At 64.7% G+C, this 18,413-nt stretch overlaps 2 protein-coding genes across 3 annotated transcripts in view; one reads left to right on the top strand and one right to left on the bottom strand.

Annotated features, from left to right (window-relative positions):
- Positions 1-18,413, bottom strand: part of CACNA2D4 (calcium voltage-gated channel auxiliary subunit alpha2delta 4) — an 86,076-nt gene that overhangs the window by 9,569 nt on the left and 58,094 nt on the right. The gene's annotated exons all lie outside the window — the stretch shown is intronic.
- LRTM2 (leucine rich repeat transmembrane protein 2) lies at positions 10,095-17,059 on the top strand. Of its 2 annotated transcripts, XM_027093177.1 has the most exons (4): positions 10,095-10,683; positions 11,139-11,273; positions 13,398-13,988; positions 16,570-17,059. In XM_027093177.1, the coding sequence occupies exons 2-4, from the start codon at positions 11,207-11,209 to the stop codon at positions 17,022-17,024; spliced, it is 1,113 nt and encodes a 370-aa protein (XP_026948978.1). In that variant the 5' UTR covers positions 10,095-10,683; positions 11,139-11,206; the 3' UTR covers positions 17,025-17,059. The 2 variants fall into 2 exon arrangements, with proteins under 2 accessions (XP_026948978.1, XP_026948977.1); XM_027093176.1 differs by lacking the exons at positions 10,095-10,683; positions 11,139-11,273 and having other exon boundaries at positions 12,139-13,988.

Here is an 18,413-nt window from a genome sequence, read left to right as displayed (position 1 = left end):
GGGCCAGGCCAGGCCATGGGGGTGTTTGGGGACGGGGTGGGGGGGTGGAGAGAGAAGACGTCAGATCTGAGTCAGAGGGAGAAGGCCCATGAGCGGGGGAGGGGGGCCACTAGCAGCCTGCAGACTAGCTTCCTGGTGGGGGCAGCGGCGGCTCCGGACCTGCGTCCCTGGAGCTTGAGGCAGGCGCCCTGGGAAGGCCGCTCTCCCCTTTCCCACAGAGAGCGAGGCTGGATTTCAGGGCCTCCGTGGGTAGTTACAGCCCCTCCCCCCCGCTCCGCTCCGGCCCCCCAGCCCGATCTGTAAGAGGGCTCCTTCCTCGCAAGTTGGGCCCGTGTCGCCCAGGCCTGCAGGAGGCTCCCAGCCCCAGAAAACCAGGCTTTGATGCCGCCGCTCACAAGGGCCGCCACGCCGCTCTGGTCCCCAAACGCTTGGAGAACGCAAGCCAGTGCCCAGATGCCAAGAGGAATCTGGGGCCAGAGAATAGAAAGAAAGGCGGGTTATAGTGAAAGAAAAAGAATAAAGAAATGAGGCCGGCCTCCTACCGTCAGAGACAAGAATATAGAAAGTGTGCTGAGTGCCAGGCCCGCTGTGTCCTGAGGTCGTGTCCACACAGCAGGCCGGCTCTGCTATCGCTGGGGCTTCACGGCCGGGGAAGCCTCGCCCAAGCCGCCTGCCCTGAACACAGGAGCAGGACCCACGCACCGCTGTCTGTCAGGCACCTCGCCTCTCTCCTCTGGCCTGGCTTGAGCCCCCATTGGCGGGGGCGGGCTGACAGGCCTGGGCAAGCTCCCCGCTCAGGGCCCGTGATGCGGGGAGGGGTCGGGGTTCCAGCCACGAGGCCGTGTTCCCGAGATGTTCTGCAGTCACCCCAGTGACGGCTCATTGGCGAGACTTTGCATCATATTCGGGGGCTTCTTTGTTGCTGCAAGGTCCGGGGGGCGGGTAAAAGGCGTGGGCCGGAAGGGGACTGGTAGGCCCACATCTCGGTTCACGACAAAGAGGACAGACCCAGGGGCAGCACCTGAGCGGCAGGTGAGGCGTGCTCCCCTCCCCCCATTTCTCTCTAAGGCTTGGGGAGGCCCCTCGGCCCCTCCCCTCATTCTTCCTGTTAGGACCACCCTTGATGTTCACTTTAGACAGACTTCTCTCACCTGTGGAAAAAGGCTGCATGAAAGAGAGGAACCTCCTAACAGTTGTCAGAGGGGAGTCACACGAAAGCTTAGGATGTTCCAACCTTTGGGATTTAGGGACGCTTATTTACCGTGACCTTGGCCTCTGGGTCAAAGCTCTCAGACTCTCTCGAGCGAGACTCAGCCTCTCGATGTCTCGCCGCCAAGTCTCCCAGAGTCCCGGCATCTCTGAGCTGGGAGAAATTCTGTGATTCCTCCACGGGGAGTCTTGAGAGAGCGGGGTCGGTGCCCGTCTAATGAAGCAGTATTTTGAGGCTTGTGGGTAGAGATGGGAGGAGTGAGACCTCAAGCCTGTTCTCCGGAGCCAGGCTCCGTCTCAGTGGAACCACGGGCTCCTCCAAGGCAAGCCGCGCTCCTAGGATTTAGGACTTGCAACTGCCTGCTGCCGGCCCCCTTGGGTCACCAGTAGGCACCTCAAACTTCACAACTTCAAAACCTAACTGGCTTTTCCTCCCCAAACCTCCCCACGTGGGGACACACCTTCTACCAAATTGTTACCATTTTCCCGTGTCCCACCCAAGTACTGCCGCCCTTGTCCAGAACCTCAAGCATCTGCCCACTCTCTCTACCCCTACTGCTACCCCCAGAGCCACTTGGAGTAACGCCACAGAGCCCTGAGCGGGTCGCTCCCCACAGAACCGCGAGAGGGACCTTCCTGAAGATCAAATCACATCTCTCTCTTGCTAAAAACCTTCCAAGGCCTTCCCGCTGCCCTTAGAACAAAGGTGAAATTCCTTTGTAATTTGGTGTCCAAGGCCCCACCACCGACCTCTGACTTCAGCCCAAATCCTCCTCCCTCAAACAGGCCAAGCCTCTTCCCACCCCGGGGCATTTGCACCAGCTGCTTTCTCCCTCTGGGAATGCTCTTCCCTAGAACTTCAGGACGAGGCTCCTTCTCACGGTCGGATCTCAGCCCAAACAGCGTCTCCTGGGGCGGCGTCCTGACTTCCCAGATACCGCAGTCCTCCCTGCCGCCGGTGCTCACCCTCTGTCTCATCACTCTTTTTGTTTTCTAAGATGCATGACTTATTTACTTTATTCTCATTTATAGTCTGTCTTGCCCCGTTAGCATGGGGGCTAACAGCAGGCGGGAGGGTGGGGGGTTGAGTTCCGATACCTGCACCTAGGAGAGCACCTAGGAGAGCACCTAGGAGAGCACCTAGCACTCATCGGGGCTCAATAAATATTTTTCGAGCTAAATAAGTAAGTGCTTGTGAATTCCACTGAGTCAGCCACTTGGCTGGGAAGCCAGTTCTGCAAGCCTTCCCCTTACCTCCCGTGTGGGCACCTTGCTGAACTCCTTCATCCACGTGGAGCCCCGCCCTTCTGTAGATGCGGGACGGAATGCTAGCCATCTAGCCGGGCTCTGGTGCCCTCGAGGACCCAGGAGGGAACCCGCAAAGAGACGGGGAATTCAGGCGAGACACAAGAACCTCCTCCAGGGAGAACTGTTAGCCGCGCTCTGCCACGCCTGACGGCTTTACCTCGGGACTCGAATTGTTTCACATCCTTCTGTTCGACGCCTGCCTCACAACCCAAACTGTGCTTTTCCACCCCAGACACCACGAGAGCCCAGCCTTCTCCTGAGAGACTCCAGGGCGGCCCTCGGCCCCCGTTCCCTCGCTCCAGTGGACCCCGGGCTGGCCACCCTGCCCCCAGCACCTCCTGGAAGCCTGCTGTGTGCAGCAGAGAATAGCCCTTGGTGCTGGACTTTGCAGGCAGGGCAGAGCGCATGGTGAAGAGAGAGCCAGGCCCGGCCGAGGGCAGGCAAGGCCTCCATCCTTCCAGGCTGCTTCCCCCTCGGGGCCTGTGCTTGGCGGGTCCTTGTGTTAGAGCCCGACCTCGGTCCCCAGGGGGACCTACCACAGTCGGATGGAGGAGGAGCGATGGGACCCCCTTCCTCCTGCCCCAGCCCGGCCTGTCCCCCTTCGGGGCCGGGTCCCGCCTTCCCTCTGCCTGCCTTCCTGCAAAGCAGCTTTTCTCTAGGACCCGCGCTCAGCTGGCAGACAAAGAGCCTCAGTGAGGCCACAGGCGGCAGGCGGCGTATGGAGATGCACCTCTTTGCTCTGCGTCCTGGCTGTCACCTGCGTGCGGCTTTGTCATCACAGACGGCGAAACAAAACAGCTGTGCTGCACACACAGAAACCCTCCCTGGGGGGAGCATGCCCCGGGGGGGCAGAAACTCCATCGTGCCCCGCACCCTCCCATCCACTTTGTCCTCGAAACCCAGCTGCAGACTGTGCTGACCTGTACGAGGGCTGCGGGGTCAGCGGGGGCCCATCTTTTAGGTACCAGCTGGGGAGCTGATGCCCAGGGACCCCAGAGACCTGGTCATCCCTCCTGGTCACTGCAGGGCAGCCCCGGGCTGTGGAGCTAACAGGCAGCTGATGGCGGGTCAGCGTGCAACACAGTCTAGCCTCTGGGCCCCTGCCACCCGGCTGGGCTCTTCCTTCCGGCTCATTCCTCACCAGCCTGGCGAGGTGGACCCCTCTTCCGGGACAGCCCCCGGTGTAGGAAAGGGGGTGAACCACCCATAGAAAGCTGCCACGCGTCCTCTGTGATATGGGTCAGAGAAGAAGGTCCCGCGGGCACTAGCCTGGGACGGTGCACCAGGACGTGAGCTCTGGTTGAGTTTTCAAGGAGCGGGATGTACCCCGTGGGTGAGGAGAGGGTCCCAGACTCCAGGAAGGACACACACTCTGCTGCAGCTGGGGGACAGGAAGCGTGTTTGGGGGCAGGTGAGGTGCATGTGACATGGGCGTGGGGTGGGAGACGGGATCCCTGCTGTGTCGGACGGCGGAGCAGACAGAAGAGGGTGTGGGAGCAACCTGAGTCAGGGGGGTCTCTCAACCTGCACCCAGGGCTGACAGTGGATCCCCCAGAAAGCAGGCGAAATGGAAGAGGGATGCCAGAAACATGCCACGTGTCCGGCTGTCAGGCAGGTTTCAAGAGATGCCAGGAAGGTCACCTCGGGTCCAGCTCTGGCCGCCACTCCTCCCCTGACTCGGTGCCTGGCTTTCTTTCCTTTGGATCAACGCTTGCCTTCCCTTGGAATATCAGTTTCTCCCACTCCTTTGTCCTGATTGGCTGGTAACGACGTCTCTGAGTTCTTGATACCAGTCTCTTCCCATCCAGCCCAGAGCCAGGAGCAGAAGCCCAGGCCGGGGAGGCGGGGCTGGGTTTGGCCCCTCCTCAGGGCTCACCCCAGGGTGCCCCAGGCAACCTGACCCCAGGCCCCCGGCCCAGCCTGCCTGCATTTCCCTCCCCAGATAGCCCCGGTCAGGGGTCACGAGGCTCAGTGACCTCTGCGTGACCGTGTGCCCCCGGCTGTGTGGCCTGGGGCCCCTTTCCGAAGGACCACCAGGCAGATGGGCCCCCGTGCACCCCTCCAGGTACCCCCTCTGGAATAAGCCACCCCTTGACAGAGACCCAGATCAGCTTTCCCTTCCTACAGGCAGGGTGGGAGATACTGCCCCCACCTCCAAACAGGATGCAGACCCAGCTTCCCGGAGCCTTTGTCCCCTGGGTCCTGCCCCTGTGTCCCCAAAGGCAAGGGGAGAGGGGATAAAGCCAGAGGGGGCGGCAGCCAGGGCAGGGAGAGCCTGCGGGGGTGGGGAGAGAAGATAGAGGACCTGGTAAACAGTCCTCCTCCCGCTGGAGTTCATGGCAGCGTCTCCCCCTGAAAAGGGAGCGTTTCAAGGGTGAGCGCCTCCGGTGTGTGTGCGCCCGTGTGCCCGCCTTCCGTGCGCCCGCCTTCCCGTGTGCGCGCCTGTCGCTGTCATCACGGACATTCCCCCGCTGTCACTCCGCTGCTCTCTGCTCCGCACGCACGCTCCCCTCCCCGCCTGCCCCTCTCCGCGGCTCCCGAGACCCGGCCGCCCGCCCGCCGTGGGAGACGGCCTCAGGCGTTCCTTCCTCCCGCCGGGGCTCTGCGTGCCAGGTCCTGCTGGGGGATCAGGCTGGTGCCGCTGCGCTTGCTGTCTCCTTTCTCCAGGAACCCCAGGAGGGGCTCACTGGACGGCTCAGACCACTTGATTCAGGGCGCTCGCTGAGGTGCGGAAGGTGAGTGCCGAGCGCTGGGCAGGGGCGCGGGGGGCGGGTGCAGGGGCCAGGCTTGGGGCCGAGCCTATCTCCGCTGGGTTCCTTGCCTGCATGGACAGCTGCTTTGCCTCCTGCCTGGGGGCAGTGGCTGGGGCTGGGGCGGTGCTCAGGACCGGACCCCTGGGCAGCCAAAGGACACAGGGAACTCTGACCTCCCAGCGTTGGGGACAGGAGCTGGGATTCTGCTGGGGAAGGAGGGGAGGAGGCATTGCCAGTGCCGGATGACAGGCCCGGTGGCATAGAAACCGGTCCCTGCAGCATGGGGGGCGCCAGCCAGGAGCCCTGTGCCGCCTGCATGCCCGGCTCGGCAGGCAGCCCCAGGGACTTGGGTGCCAGGGGAAAGGGGGTGCTGGTGACAGGGCCGGCACACAGAACGTCTGTGGGGTGGCAGGCTGGAGGGCTGGTGCCGAGGCGTGGGCAGGGACCAGGGGTGCTGACCGGCCTCTACAGGACGCCCTCAGCGAGGCGCGCTGGCCTCTAGCAGGCTATCCTTGGACAGGGGTGCAGAGGGTCCCCCCAGCTGGACCTGAGTCCCCGGCTCGTATGGGGGGCGTGGCCGGGAGTGGATGCGGGAGAGGAGCCTCGGAGCCCTTCCTCCGGCCCTTCCTCGAGGCTCCAGCTCTGCTCCCAGCCCACCTGGGCCCTGTTGGGGCTGGGGTCCCCCAGCTGCACACCCTCTCTACCTACGAAAGAGCTCAGGAAGCCTTGGGGGGCGGGGTGGACTCAGCTTAGGGGTGGCTGTTATACGGCCGGGGCAGGACGGAGGCCGTCTGACCGGGAGTCCCAACCTCCCCGCTCACTCTCAGGGCCCTTTATCCTCTCCCTGAGCTGCTGTCTGCCTGTCTGGGGTGGCTGGTGGGGACACTGGCACCTGGCTCTCGGGCCTGGCTCAGACCGACACCCAGCAGCTTAGCTAACTACAGGGCCGGGGGGCGGGCTGAGCGTGTGGAGATGGGCCGGGGAGCGCAGCTGGGATGGGACCCGCGGCCGTGTCCCCCTCCACACCGGCACAGGCTCCATCCAGCTTTGCCAGGAGAGGGAGACCAGGGAAGCCGGCTGGGGGTGCCAGGAGGAGGACGGGGGTGGGGGGAGCTTCTTCAGCAACCGATCTGCTTCCTTTGGGGTTTGGCTGGAAGCTGCGCCTGGGACAAGCAAACCCTGCTCCCATTTCCAGCCCCCAACGCTGAGGGGCACGGGGAGGGGGGTGTTTTAGGGCTGGGGTGCCTGGGGAGGCCTCCCCCCTCCTCCTACACAGATCAGGCCTCTCCACCCTGCCTGCCCGGGTCCAACCCCTCGCCCCCGAGCCAGGCCCGCGGGCCCAAGAGCAGCTTCTGCAAGGGGTGATGGGGGTTTTTCTCCGCTTTCCAGAGGGTCTGGTTGGGAGTGGGAATGTCTGACAAGGAAGGATGACAAGGAAACGAGGCTGCAGGAAGGCGGGCATGAGAACGGGGCACGCGTTTAAAAATGCACCAGGGGGTTTGTCTGTTCCAAGTACAAATTTAGAGATTTAAAAAAACCAGCTTCCGCGCTGCCTGGGCCGCGTGTGTTACGGGGATGCCAGGCAGGGAAGAGGTGGGAAGGGCCTGGAAGGCCAGACCGGCGGCTGCAGGTGGAGCGCGCGGCCTGGACGGCACCCCCGGGGCTCAGCGCGGGCGCCCGCTGTCCCCCTGTCCGGGTGCCCCTCAGCCCGGCCGGGCGGGTGGGAAGGGGCTGCCCTTGAAGCCCCAGGCGTGGCCTCCATCCCGGCCCTGCCGCTCGGTAGCCCGTGACCTTCACCTGTCTGCACAATGGAGGGGCGCAGAGGCCTTGTCCCGGGTTGGGGAACCTTGATCAAAGGGAGATCCCTGGGGAGGGGGTACACGGCAGGCCAGCAAGACGTCCCAGGGGGCAGGAGCCCCAGGTCAAGGCACAGTGGGCGCTGATGGCTGTGCGGCTTGGACACTGACTTGGGGGGATGGACGTGACCACGCAGCACCAGAGGAAGGGTGCGGACGCCAGGCCTGGGTGGGTTTGCTGGAGGTTTCCGGCTGGAGACTGAGCCAACCCTGGCCGGAGGAGGAATGGGGGGCAGAAGCACAGAGGGGTCAGGGCGCCCACCCTAACCTGGGCGTCGGCGGGGGTGGGAGCGAGGCAGGCTGCTCCTCCCGTGGGGAAGGGAAGCCGTCCCTGCCCCCGCACCCCCAGTCTCGGGGGGCTGCCACACCCCACGTGACTCCGCAGGAGCCCGTGGGGCCTTCTGCCCTGCTGCCACCCCCGCGGGGCTCCCAGCCCACCTCCTCACCTCAGCCCGCCACCCCCTCCCCAGCAAGACCCCTGCCTCCCTCTCCCCACTGCACCTGTGATGCCCCCGGGAGGAAGGCTGGCGGGGAGGGGGCGACCCGGCTTGATGAGGGTACCCGCGTCGGGCGCACGCGCAGGCGGGTCAGCAGAGCCGCCTCCAGGCTCCTGAGGCCGCTGGTCGGTAGCTCTGTCGCCAGGCCGCCTGGGCCCTGGCTGCACCCTCCCACTGCCTGCCCTTAGGCAAGTTACTACCTGTCCCCAGCCTCCGTGTCCCCATCCGCAAAATGGTGTCAGCAGTGCTGCTAACCCCAGACAGTTGTTGCGGGGACTGGGAACCATACACAGGTGTTTCCCCGCGGGCATGCTTTCTCCCCATGCGGAGCCCTCCTGCAGAGCTGTTACCGCCAGCATCCCCCATCGCTGCCGCCCCCGGCTGCCCCGGCCCCGGCCATCCCCTGCCGCGGCCTCCCGGGAGGTGCTGGGGTCTGCGCTGCCGGGAGAGAAGTGACCTGGCCCAGGGCTTCTCGAACGTGACCAGGTACGTGAATGGCCTGAGGTCTTGTTAAGAGGCAGATCCCGGCCCCATTGGCCTGGGCTGGGTCTGGGAAGCTCCTGGCGAGGCTGCTGCTGCTGGCCCGTGGACCACGCTGGAGTAGCAGAGGGCTGGGGCCCAGAGCCCGTGTTCCTATCCTGGGCGGGGGGGTCGCTCGGCCTGCAGCTCCTCAGCCCCATCCTCTATCCTGATTCTCTCAGCAGAGCCCAGCGAAGGAGGCTGGGGACCCCGCTGGGTCCACCCTCCTCTCTGTGTCCCTGTCCCTGGGACTGGGACAGAAATGCCCACAGGCTGTGGGGCTTGGAGCCCCGACACCGCCACCTCACTCGTTTCCGTTGCCTGTTCCCCCACCTGGGTGGGGACTTCCCTCCCAGACGGCGTGAATTTATTCCGCAGTGGCCACGCCTGCCTGAGCCGCTGTGCTCCTGGCATCCTAATGTAGGTCACCCCTTTCCTAACGAGGTAGAGGGTTCTGGGGGCCGGAAGGGGTCCTGGGTTGGAGGTGGGCTGGAGGGCAGGGTGATGGACCCCACAGCGCCTGAGGGGTGCTTCTGTGGTCCCCAGGGAGCGCAGGCTACAGCCCCATGGACCTGTGGGTCCTTGTTCCCGTCACGTTTCTCCAGAGATCCCAGGGCGTGGGTCTGAGTGTGGAAAAGGTCCTGGGTTGGGGGCGGCCCTCGGGGGGCTTCTCTAGGCCCTGCTTCCGGGCTGGAGGTCCCCCCGTGCATCTGTCTGCTGCGGGAACTGCGGGAGTGATAGCATCTGAGGATGCTGGAGGGCTGCCAGCGCGCGCGTGAGTGCACCCGTGTGCGTGTGTGTGGCTGCACGCTCTCTGGGGGGGTGGTCTGCATCACACGCTGTGTTGGGAGCCTGTGTGTGCACCCCGCTCAGTGCACACACGTGTCTCCCCCCAGGGGCCACTGCTGGGGGACAGTCCCCAGGGAGCGGGCCTGTGTCCCTGACCGGCCGCGTGACCAGGCACGCTGGTCTCCACCTCTGAGCCTGGCTGGCTGCTGACCCCCCTGACACCGTGTGGGCGCTGTGAGCTGCCGACCTGCGGGTCCTCGCTGGCGAGAGGAGTGTGGGACTATTCCAGGGGTCGGGGCCGAGGCTCACGGAGAGGGTGGACGGCGTCCTCAGTGATGGAGGCCTGGGAGGCTGTGTGCGAGCGCAGCCCACGGTGACCGCCGTGTGACGGCTGCTGGCCTGGCACGGGCCCAGGCACAGAGACAGACACCCAGGTGTGAGACTGGGGGACCAAGAAAGAGAGGTCCCGCAGACGCGCTGGAAGCCGCCGCCCCTCCCCGCGGACACAGGGCACTGACATCTCCCTACGTCTACCTGGGGCTCAGGTCCAAGCTTGGAGTCCCCTAGACTGCCTTGCAAGATGATGTATCCTGAATTCAGCAAATGCTAGCTCTCCTCCCCCGACCAGATTGACCCCCACGGAGGGCAGTGTGTTCTGGTCATCACCCTGAGAGATAAGGAAACCGAGGCCCAGAGGGTTTCCGTGATCTGTTTAAGTTACACAGCGAGGGAGCAGCCGGCAGGGATTCGAACCCAGAGCCCTCCCTGACCCGGGAGTCTGAGCCAGGAGCCCCGGGGACCTGGCCCTGGGAGGGTAGCTGGAAAGGACCCCTCAGCTGCTCTGGGCATCTGCTCCGCCCCCAGCCCAGGGACCCAGATCCATCCTATAGGCATGTGGGTCTGCACCCCTCGCCCCACATCTGCCCAGTGCGACTCGCTCTGCAGCCTCTGCGAACCCCCTGGTGGGGGGTGAAGCCCAGAGTGACAGACAGGCCCCCCGAGCGGTCCCCCTCCCCGGCGGGCCCCATCCTGAGCGGGCGCCCTTGCCGGGGCCCAGCTGCGGGCCCCCGGGGCTGTGGCGCTCGTGGGCTCGTGGGGCCAGGAGGCTGCTTGGCAGCGGTAAGCGGGGAGGAGACGGAAGAGGCCCCAGTGCCTGAGGGAGACCCTGCTTAGATGCTGAGGTTCCAGCGGCTGCCCCCACCCCTCAGCTCCGCTCTGCTCTGCCATTAGCCCCTCGGGCTCCCAGAATTAAGGCGGCTGTGGGAGGGGAGCGGGAGGCTGCAGCCTGGGGCCCCCGGGTCCAGCGTGGCCACCGAGCAGGGGAGGCTGCTGGCCCGTCTCTGTCCGTTCGCCACCTCGCGCTGGGCTGGCGGCAGGGGGCCCGCAGTCCCCTTTCCCGCCCCTGTGACGGGCCCCTGGCCACGCCTGGAAGGGAGTGGGAGCAGGGCAGGTCACCTGGGAAGGGGGAGGCCCCCTCGCCCCTCGGGAAGAGGAGCCGCTCTCTGCGCTGCAGCCTTGCCCTCTCCCTGCCCCTGTGCCCCGACGGCAGCGGCTGCAGCACGAGCCCCTGCGCTGATGAGGTTTATCCCAGACCTGCCGGCGGCAGAAGACAGAGCACGGCCGCTCACCCCCCGGGAGACCGCGGAGGGCAAGCAGGGGGCTTCCCCGTGGCAAGAGCCGGGCCTGGGCCTCACCCGCGAGCCAACGGCCGCCCCTACGCGGGGCCTGGTCTCTGCCTCCTCGGGGGCCATGGTAAGAGCACAGTGGGGCTGCGGGGCCAGCTGGCTCTCGATGATTTCCACGCCTGGGATGTGGGGGAAGCCCAGAGGCCGAGGAGGCCACGTGGCTCCGAACACGTTTACGAGATCATCCAGGGAGACAAGAAGAGGCGGGGAGAGGCTGGGCGGGAGGTGAGGGATGCAGGGCGGGTGGACAGCTCCTGCATCGCCCAGCACTGGCCTCAGCACTGTCTCCAGCCCCAGGGCTCCTGGGATGCCCGCCTGCCCCTCCACGCGCCCCCTGCTGTCGACGGAGGCAGAGGCTCCTGGCTTCTCGGCCCCCTTGCTCCTCTTTCCCCTCCCCCGCCCAGGGAATCAGAGCCAAGAACACAGGAGGGGAGGGTAAAGAGACACCGGGCCCCCTCCATAACCCGGGGCTGCACCGGCCTGACACCCGCTTCCGCTCAGCTCTCTCTCCCTCTCTCTCAGGACTGACCGAGCGGACAAGCGGCTTCTCTCTCCCTCGAGGTGCCGGGCCTGACAGCCGTGCAGCCACCATGCTGGCCCCAGGCAGCGGCCCCGAGCTGAGCACCTGGTTTGCCCCGCTGTGGAGGCAGATCTCTTGTGAGTGGAGGCGGGGGTCGGCTTAGCGGGGATGCAGGGATGCTCTTCCCAGGCGTCCATGGCCTGGGTCTGGGAAGCAGGGCCCAGTCCCCGCAGCCCTGCCCACGGTGCCGGGGGAAGAGCTGCTTCTGAGCTCTGTGGCGGGCGGGTCGGGGGCAGGGGCTCCACAGGCAGCTCTGTCCCCCCAGGTGGGTCTGCTTCCACCCCCAGAGGCCCCAGCAAGTCCTGCTGCCCTAATGGCAAACCGCCCTCTCCTTGCTCGGCCATCAGCTGGGTGGGCCTGGAGGCCTCCCTTAGGGCTCAGCCCCCGTAGCTCCGAGACGGGGGGAACCAGGGGGCTCTGGGGACGTGACACTGGAAGGGGCCTTAGGGAGTGGGTCCAGCCCCTCCTCCTGCATATGGGGAGACAGAGGCCGCCCACTCCCCACAAGGGAACCTTGTGAGCTGTCGGGTAAAGGAAGCCCTGGGAATTCTCTTCACGAGGTGAAGGGTCAAGGCTACAGGGTAAGAGGTAAGAATGGTCTCGAGGGACGTCCCTGACTCCTGCCCTCCCACGGTCAGCCCTGTGATGCTGCCGCCCCAAGACACAAGCGGCCTGAATTACTCACCCCGCAGAGCAGCTGATCCCGAGGGACCCAGCTCCCCTCTCAACTTCCTTTTGAATCACTCAACACCTCGCGACACAGGCTCTGTTTTCTTGCCACCAGAGCTTTTATGCCAGCCTGAATTTCTTGGGCGGGGGGACAGTGACCTGTAGTTGTGTTGGTCCTTTTGAGAGGGAGGCTGGATGGGTTGAGTGTTTTTCTGGGGAAAGTGAGGTCTGAGGAATTCAGCTGACTTCCACAAGGCACGGCGGGGGTAGTCTGACAGGCTGACCTGGCCGCAGACAGCTCAGACAGCGAGAGGGTCAGCGGCCCTCAGGTGACCTCAGTGGCCGGAAGGGCTTCCAGTTGGCGTCCGTGGCCGTGCCTGTGCTCATTTCCTCCCGAGAACAAAGACGCTCAGGTGTCAGCCTGGCAGGTGCCTCTCAGGAGCCACCGATCCTCCAGGAAAGGGGGGTGCAGTCCCACCCTGTTCCTTCAGGGTCTGCCCTTTGGGGCACCAGACAGCAGACCCCTACTAGACACAGACCCAGGACCGTCCCCTCCAGACCCCTGGTCAGAGCAGCTCTGCCCCTCCAGCTGGAGCCAAGCGGCCAGCACTCCTCGGCTGGGGCCTTTCCTCCCGGCCCGGTGGGATCCTCCCCTTCCACAGGGACACCCTGGGGGACAGTCGGGGGCTTTGCAGTCACTCTTAGAAGGGTGGGCCACGGAACGAGCTGCCCTGCGGGACTGTTCTCTGAGCACCCGTCCCCCTGCAGCCCTGCCACAGGGGCCCTGGGCAAAGCATGGGACCGTGAAAGGAATTCTGTCAACAGATCTGTCCTGCGGAAACTGGGGACAGGGCCCAGGCTAAGGGCAAGCTGGCTGTAAAGTGAGAACAGATGTGGGACTTGCCCCGGGCCCACAACTTTGGGGGCTCGCACCCCAGCATCCTCCACGTGGACGTGGAACTCAGCATCTCACCCTGCCGTTTCCACAGTGGTCTCTGGGGTGGGGCCCGGGCGGGCCCGGGCTCCCTCGTCACCCTGAGTCGCTGGCCCACCTTGGATGTGGGACTCATGCAGACCGGGGAAGTGGTGGCAGGGGTCGGTGTGCCCCTTCGTGTGTGCAGTGCGGCCCCTCCCATGCACGGCCATCAGCCCCGTGCAGCTCCAGGTGGTGGTGGGGGGGGGGGTGCGGTGCAGAGGGGAAGGAAGCAGAACCACTTTCTCTGGACAGAATCCTTCCATGGCAACGGCCCTGGGAGAGGAACATGGGGCGGCCCCTCTGACACCCTCACATCCTCTGTCGCATCAGTGTCTGTGGTGTCGGGGCCGTGTGGGGACCCTGGCTGCCCGGCGGTGTCCGTCCACGTGGACGTGCCGCGGGGGGTTAGTTGTGTTTCTACGTGGTCAGGAAGCGCTACGGCACCGCGCGTGGTTGGGCCAAAGGGGATCAGCGCGAGGCCGCGTGATGGGAGGCGGATGGGAGGGGAAGGCAGTGGGAGTGGCGACCCGCATGCCATGCCCCGTCTGTCCCGCAGGGCTCACCTGTTGGATCGCCCTGTGCACGGCGGAGGCTGCCCCCGCCTGCCCCCTGCCCTGCACGTGCGACGGCCATGGCCTGCAGGTGGACTGCAGCGGCCGGGGCCTCGCCGCGCTGCCCGCGGACCTGCCGGCCGCCACCCGCAGCCTGCTGCTCCTGAACAACAGGCTGAGCTCCCTGCCCGCCGGGGCCTTCGCCGGCCTGTCGGGCCTGCAGCGGCTGGACCTTTCCAACAACTTCCTGGACGGGCTGCCGCGCGCCGCCTTCGGGGGGCTGGCCAACCTGACGGAGCTGCAGCTGCGCAACAACAGCCTCCGTGCCCTGGACCCCGAGCTGCTGCGGCCCCTGGCGCGCCTGCGCCACCTCGACCTGTCCCTCAACGGCCTGGCCCGGCTCCCACCCGGCCTCTTTGACGGGCTCCCCGCCCTGCGCTCCCTGTTCCTGCGTGCCAACCGCCTGCAGAGCCTGGACCGGCGGACCTTCGAGCCCCTGGCCAGCCTGCAGCTGCTGCAGGTGGGGGACAACCCCTGGGAGTGCGACTGCCACCTGCGGGACTTCAAGCACTGGCTAGAGTGGTTCTCCTACCGAGGTGAGCACGGGTCAGGTCGGGGAGGAGTGGGCCCGGCCTGGCCACCGGCGGGCACAGGGGCTCTGCGGCCCCCTTCTTCCCATCCCCTCCGCTCCCAGCCGCCTTGCTCTGCCCTGTCTCCTCAGGCTGACTCTCTGTAACTGGCTCTCACTTCTGTAGGTTTCAGGATGGACTTAAACACACAGTATCATTGTCCTCTGCCTCTAGGCTTCCCTGGCCCGGGAGGAGGAGGGATAAAACCACCCTCGCGGGCTTCCCTGGTGGCGCAGTGGTTGAGAGTCCGCCTGCCGATGCAGGGGACGCGGGTTCGTGCCCCGGTCCGGGAAGATCCCACATGCTGCGGAGTGGCTGGGCCCGTGAGCCATGGCCGCTGAGCCTGAGCGTCCGGAGCCTGTGCTCCGCAACGCGAGAGGCCACAACAGTGGGAGGCCCGCGTATGGCAAAAATAACCAAAACAAAACACCCTCGCTCCTCTGAATAATGCAGCCATCTCTTAAGTACCCACAGTGCCAGGAGGGTGGAATCGAGTTCAAATCCACAAATGCAGTCACATTTTCTTTCTGACGATGATCTCAACTCCTTCCCCCTAGAAGTTCTGTTATCAAAGCTTTTACTAAGAAGCCAAATGCTCCCCCTTTCGGTGACCCGGGAAAGTTCTAGAATGACCTTCGGAATGATTAAATGAAATGGACAAGGGCAGAGAAGTAAGCCTGCTGGCTAAAAGCGCCAGGTCCGGTTTTGCCTCGTGGCTCTGCCACGTACTAGCTGTGTGTGATCTCGAGAGAGCTCACTGACCTCTCTGTGGCTGCATCCTCGTCTGTGAAATGGGGCCAATCTCAGAGAATCTATCTCAGAGAATCACTGTGTGGAGTAGGTAGGTAATTCATGGAAAGCATCTGGAAAAGGACCCAGCATAAAGTGAGTCTGCAATAAAACTTACTCATTTATATGTCCACTGGCTGGCGGAAGTCATAATATTAACCGGCCTTAATTAGACACAGTTTGGTGTCCAGCAGGAAGTAGGGCTCCATGAATCTGCTGAACGAGTGAATCGATGTGAAGCGAACGCTAATGCTTTCGTCAAAGTCTTACTCCCTTTGTTTCACAGTGTTTCCACAATTTAATTATTTGCATAATATTCTCACGTGTTAGTTAATTAAAAACATTTTACAAACGATAAAGTACCATAAAATGTTAGTCCCTGTGATAATTTCTCCCGTTTTTGTGAGAGGAGAAATAGTAACACTTGCATGGTTTCCAGTTTCCAAATATCCTACCATGTACGTGACCCACTTGAACCCTAACTGAGCTGCAGCTGAGACGGCCATTCTTATTGACAGCCTGGAAAATCGAGACTCCTCAGCAATTCGATACGTAAAGTGACTTGCAGATGCCCTGGCCGGGAGGGAGTCAGCCTCAGGTTTTGGGAGCAGGGAGGTAGGGCGGCTGCGTCTCCACGCCCAGCCCCCGCCCGTGCAAAGGCCCTGGACACAGTTCACGGGATGTAAGCCTTGGACAGGGGTCTGGAGAGCCAGACCGATGTGTGATCTGCAGGGGACGTCCTTGCCCCTCCAGTCATCGGTCACCGGGAGCTGAAGGGCGTGGAGGGGGAACGTACACTTTAGGAACTTTTCACTAGTGGAGTTATCTTCCGCCATGCGCTCCTCCAAAACAACGCAGACCAAACCAGAACAAAAACCTGGGCCCTTTTCCTCAGCACCCGGGGAAGACTGATGTCTATTGTGTGAGGAGACCGCGGCGGTGGGGCTGCAGGAGCCCAGGCGCTTCCCTGGGGGCCGCGCCTGCGTCTAGATCTCGGGCTGCCCGAAGAGGCCTAAAGGGGGGCGTCTGGGCAGCTCCTCTTCCTCTCGCCCCACCTGTGCGCTGCACCCTCCCCGCCCAGGCCGCGGGCTGAGCCTGCGCTGCCCGCACGCCCTCCTCTGCCCTCGGGGGTCCTCAGGGTGTCCTCCCAAGATGCCACTGCGCTCACGGGTGCTGTGGCCGGGCTGCTGAGGGGGCCACCACTGCCCTCAAGGAGGAAACTGCTGTCCCTGGGCCCCCCTCTCCCTCTTCCAAGGAGGAGTCTTAGGAACCACGGTCCCGCCCGCGTGGAGGAGCAGGGCCGAGGCTCTGACCTCTGTCCTTTGTGTGGGCGGGAGGGGCGCGGGGGGAGCAGTTGCTGGGGAGAGCAGAGCCGGGGGTCACGGACGGCGGTCAGTGGAGAGGTCAGTTAGGACAGGCACGGGCTGCCGCCTGGCAGGGCTCCTGGCCCCCCTTTCCTGAGCACCCGGGGGCCAGCTTGACTCTGGGGGCAGGAGAGGTGGGAATGTTTGTTTCTCTATCAGATGGGAGCAGGGACACCGTCCGTCTTCTGAGGCTTCTGCGCGGGTTAAACGCCGTGACACGTGTACCCGCCTCCCCGTCACTGGGCGCCGTACGCCAGTCCCCCTAACCTCTCCCCTTCGCTCCAGGATTGATAGTGCTGCGGATGGAAACTAGGCCTCCCGGGCCTCTGTGTGGGGACCTGGGGCTGGGGGAGGGAGTGCCGGCCTCAGCCCCCCTTTTCTCTCTCCTGATGCAGGGGGGCGTCTGGATCAGCTGGCCTGCACCCTGCCCAAGGAGCTGAGGGGGAAGGACATGCGCGTGGTCCCCATGGAGATGTTCAACTACTGCTCCCAGCTGGAGGACCAGAGCAGCTCAGCCGGGCTGGAGGTCCCCGGGCCACCCTGCACCAAGGCCAGCCCGGAGCCTCCCAAGCCCAAGCCGGGCCCCGAGCCCGAGCCCGAGCCCAGCACCGCCTGCCCCCAGAAGCAGAGGCCCCGGCCCGTGAGCGTGCGGCGGGCCGTCGGCACCGTGATCATCGCGGGGGTGCTGTGCGGTGTGGTCTGCATCATGATGGTGGTGGCCGCTGCCTACGGCTGCATCTACGCCTCCCTCATGGCCAAGTACCACCGGGAGCTCAGGAAGCGCCAGCCGCTGATGGGCGATGCGGAGGGCGAGCACGAGGACCGGAAGCAGGTCTCCTCTGTGGCCTGAGAGCCCAGGGCGGGGCCGGGGGGCACGCCAGCCCCCCCCCCCCGCCCCCTTCCCCCCTTCCCCCCAGCCCCTGATGGGCGATGCGGAGGGCGGGCACGAGGACCGGAAGCAGGTCTCCTCCGTGGCCTGAGAGCCCAGGGCGGGACCGGGGGGCACGCCAGCCCCCCTCCCGCCCCCTTCCCACCTTCCCCCCAGCCCGCCAGCAAACGGGCCCGTGTCTCCACGGACACCGGAGCGTCCGGAAGGTATCAGTACACTGACGCTCCCCTCTGGACCACAAACGCTCTGGCCCACGGGCAGAAAAGATGTGTGTGCGAGCAAAGACTCCTGGACCCAGCGCCCCCGTACCGCTGCGGCTCCCGGTACAGTCACAGCCGGTGACACCCCCCTCCTCTGGCTCAACCCACCTTATCTGCGTCTGGGGGTGCGGGGCCGGTTTCTGCGACTCTCTTCTAAGCCAGGAAGATGTTGGGCCCAGCTTCTGATGGCTGGTACCACTGTGCATTCAGCCCAGCCCAGCCATCTGGACCAGCACTTGGCAACCCAGCACCACGCCCTCTCCAAAGCCATCTGTCCCTGCACCACCAACCACCCGGCTCCGGGTCACTAATCGTTCCCGCTCGAGCTCGGCATCACACACACAGTCACTTAGGGACAGAGGTCGTGGGACCTCGGGGAGCGGAGCCAGGCGTCCCCCGTGGTCTCAGCCCTCGGGCCACACAACCTGCTGCTTGCTTATGCAACCTCCTGCGGCGGATGGGGAGAAACCCAAGCCCACGGCACGAGGATTCCTTCCAGATCCTCTCAAGAGGCCAAGGTGGTGCTGCCAGATGAGACTGCCCGTCACCATGGTAACCCACTCACACCTCTCCTGCTGGGATTTCCAGGGACGCCTGCCCAGAGGCCTGGAAGATGCAGCGTGTGTGGATGGTGGCCTCCCGAGAGCCCGGCCACGCACCACCGGACTCATCCTCCGCGCTGCCCAAGTACGTCCCCGCCAGGCCCCGTGGGGACGCGCACCGCTCCCACTCCCACAGCCTGCGGCCCGAGAACCGTTGCTCTGCACCTCCCACTGCCATGCCCCACCCTCAGCATCTCTGGGCCCGTGACCCCAGGGCGGGGACTGGCTCATCCTCTGTGACCCTCCTGCCAGCATATACCAAACAGACCCCGGGAGCAGCGAAAGGACCCCCCCGTCCTGCTCAGAGGTCTCAGTAATGGGGTCCTTTTCCCAGCGTTCTGTCAGCTCAGTCTGACTTCCCAGAGTCCTCGTGGCACCTGGACTGGGGCCCAAACCAGAGCAAGGGCCCAGGGGCCCATCTGCTCGTTACCTGTAACCCGCCCCCCCAAAGGGACAGAGGCTGAGGGTGGGCGTGGGAGGGGGCAGTG

This window comes from Aethalodelphis obliquidens, unplaced genomic scaffold (assembly GCF_003676395.1).
Source record: "Aethalodelphis obliquidens isolate GAN/ISIS:26980383/991018 unplaced genomic scaffold, ASM367639v1 scaffold83, whole genome shotgun sequence".
Taxonomy (NCBI): domain Eukaryota; kingdom Metazoa; phylum Chordata; class Mammalia; order Artiodactyla; family Delphinidae; genus Aethalodelphis; species Aethalodelphis obliquidens.
The sequence above is the reverse complement of the archived record's forward strand: the minus strand, read 5'-3'. Positions and strand labels throughout refer to the sequence as shown.

Coding starts and splice junctions, on each gene's coding strand:
- LRTM2 (XM_027093176.1), top strand. CDS start 12,923: ATGTGGGACTCATGCAGACCGGGGAAGTGGTGGCAGGGGTCGGTGTGC. Junction 13,989..16,569: donor AGAGTGGTTCTCCTACCGAG/GTGAGCACGGGT, acceptor CTCCTGATGCAG/GGGGGCGTCTGGATCAGCTG.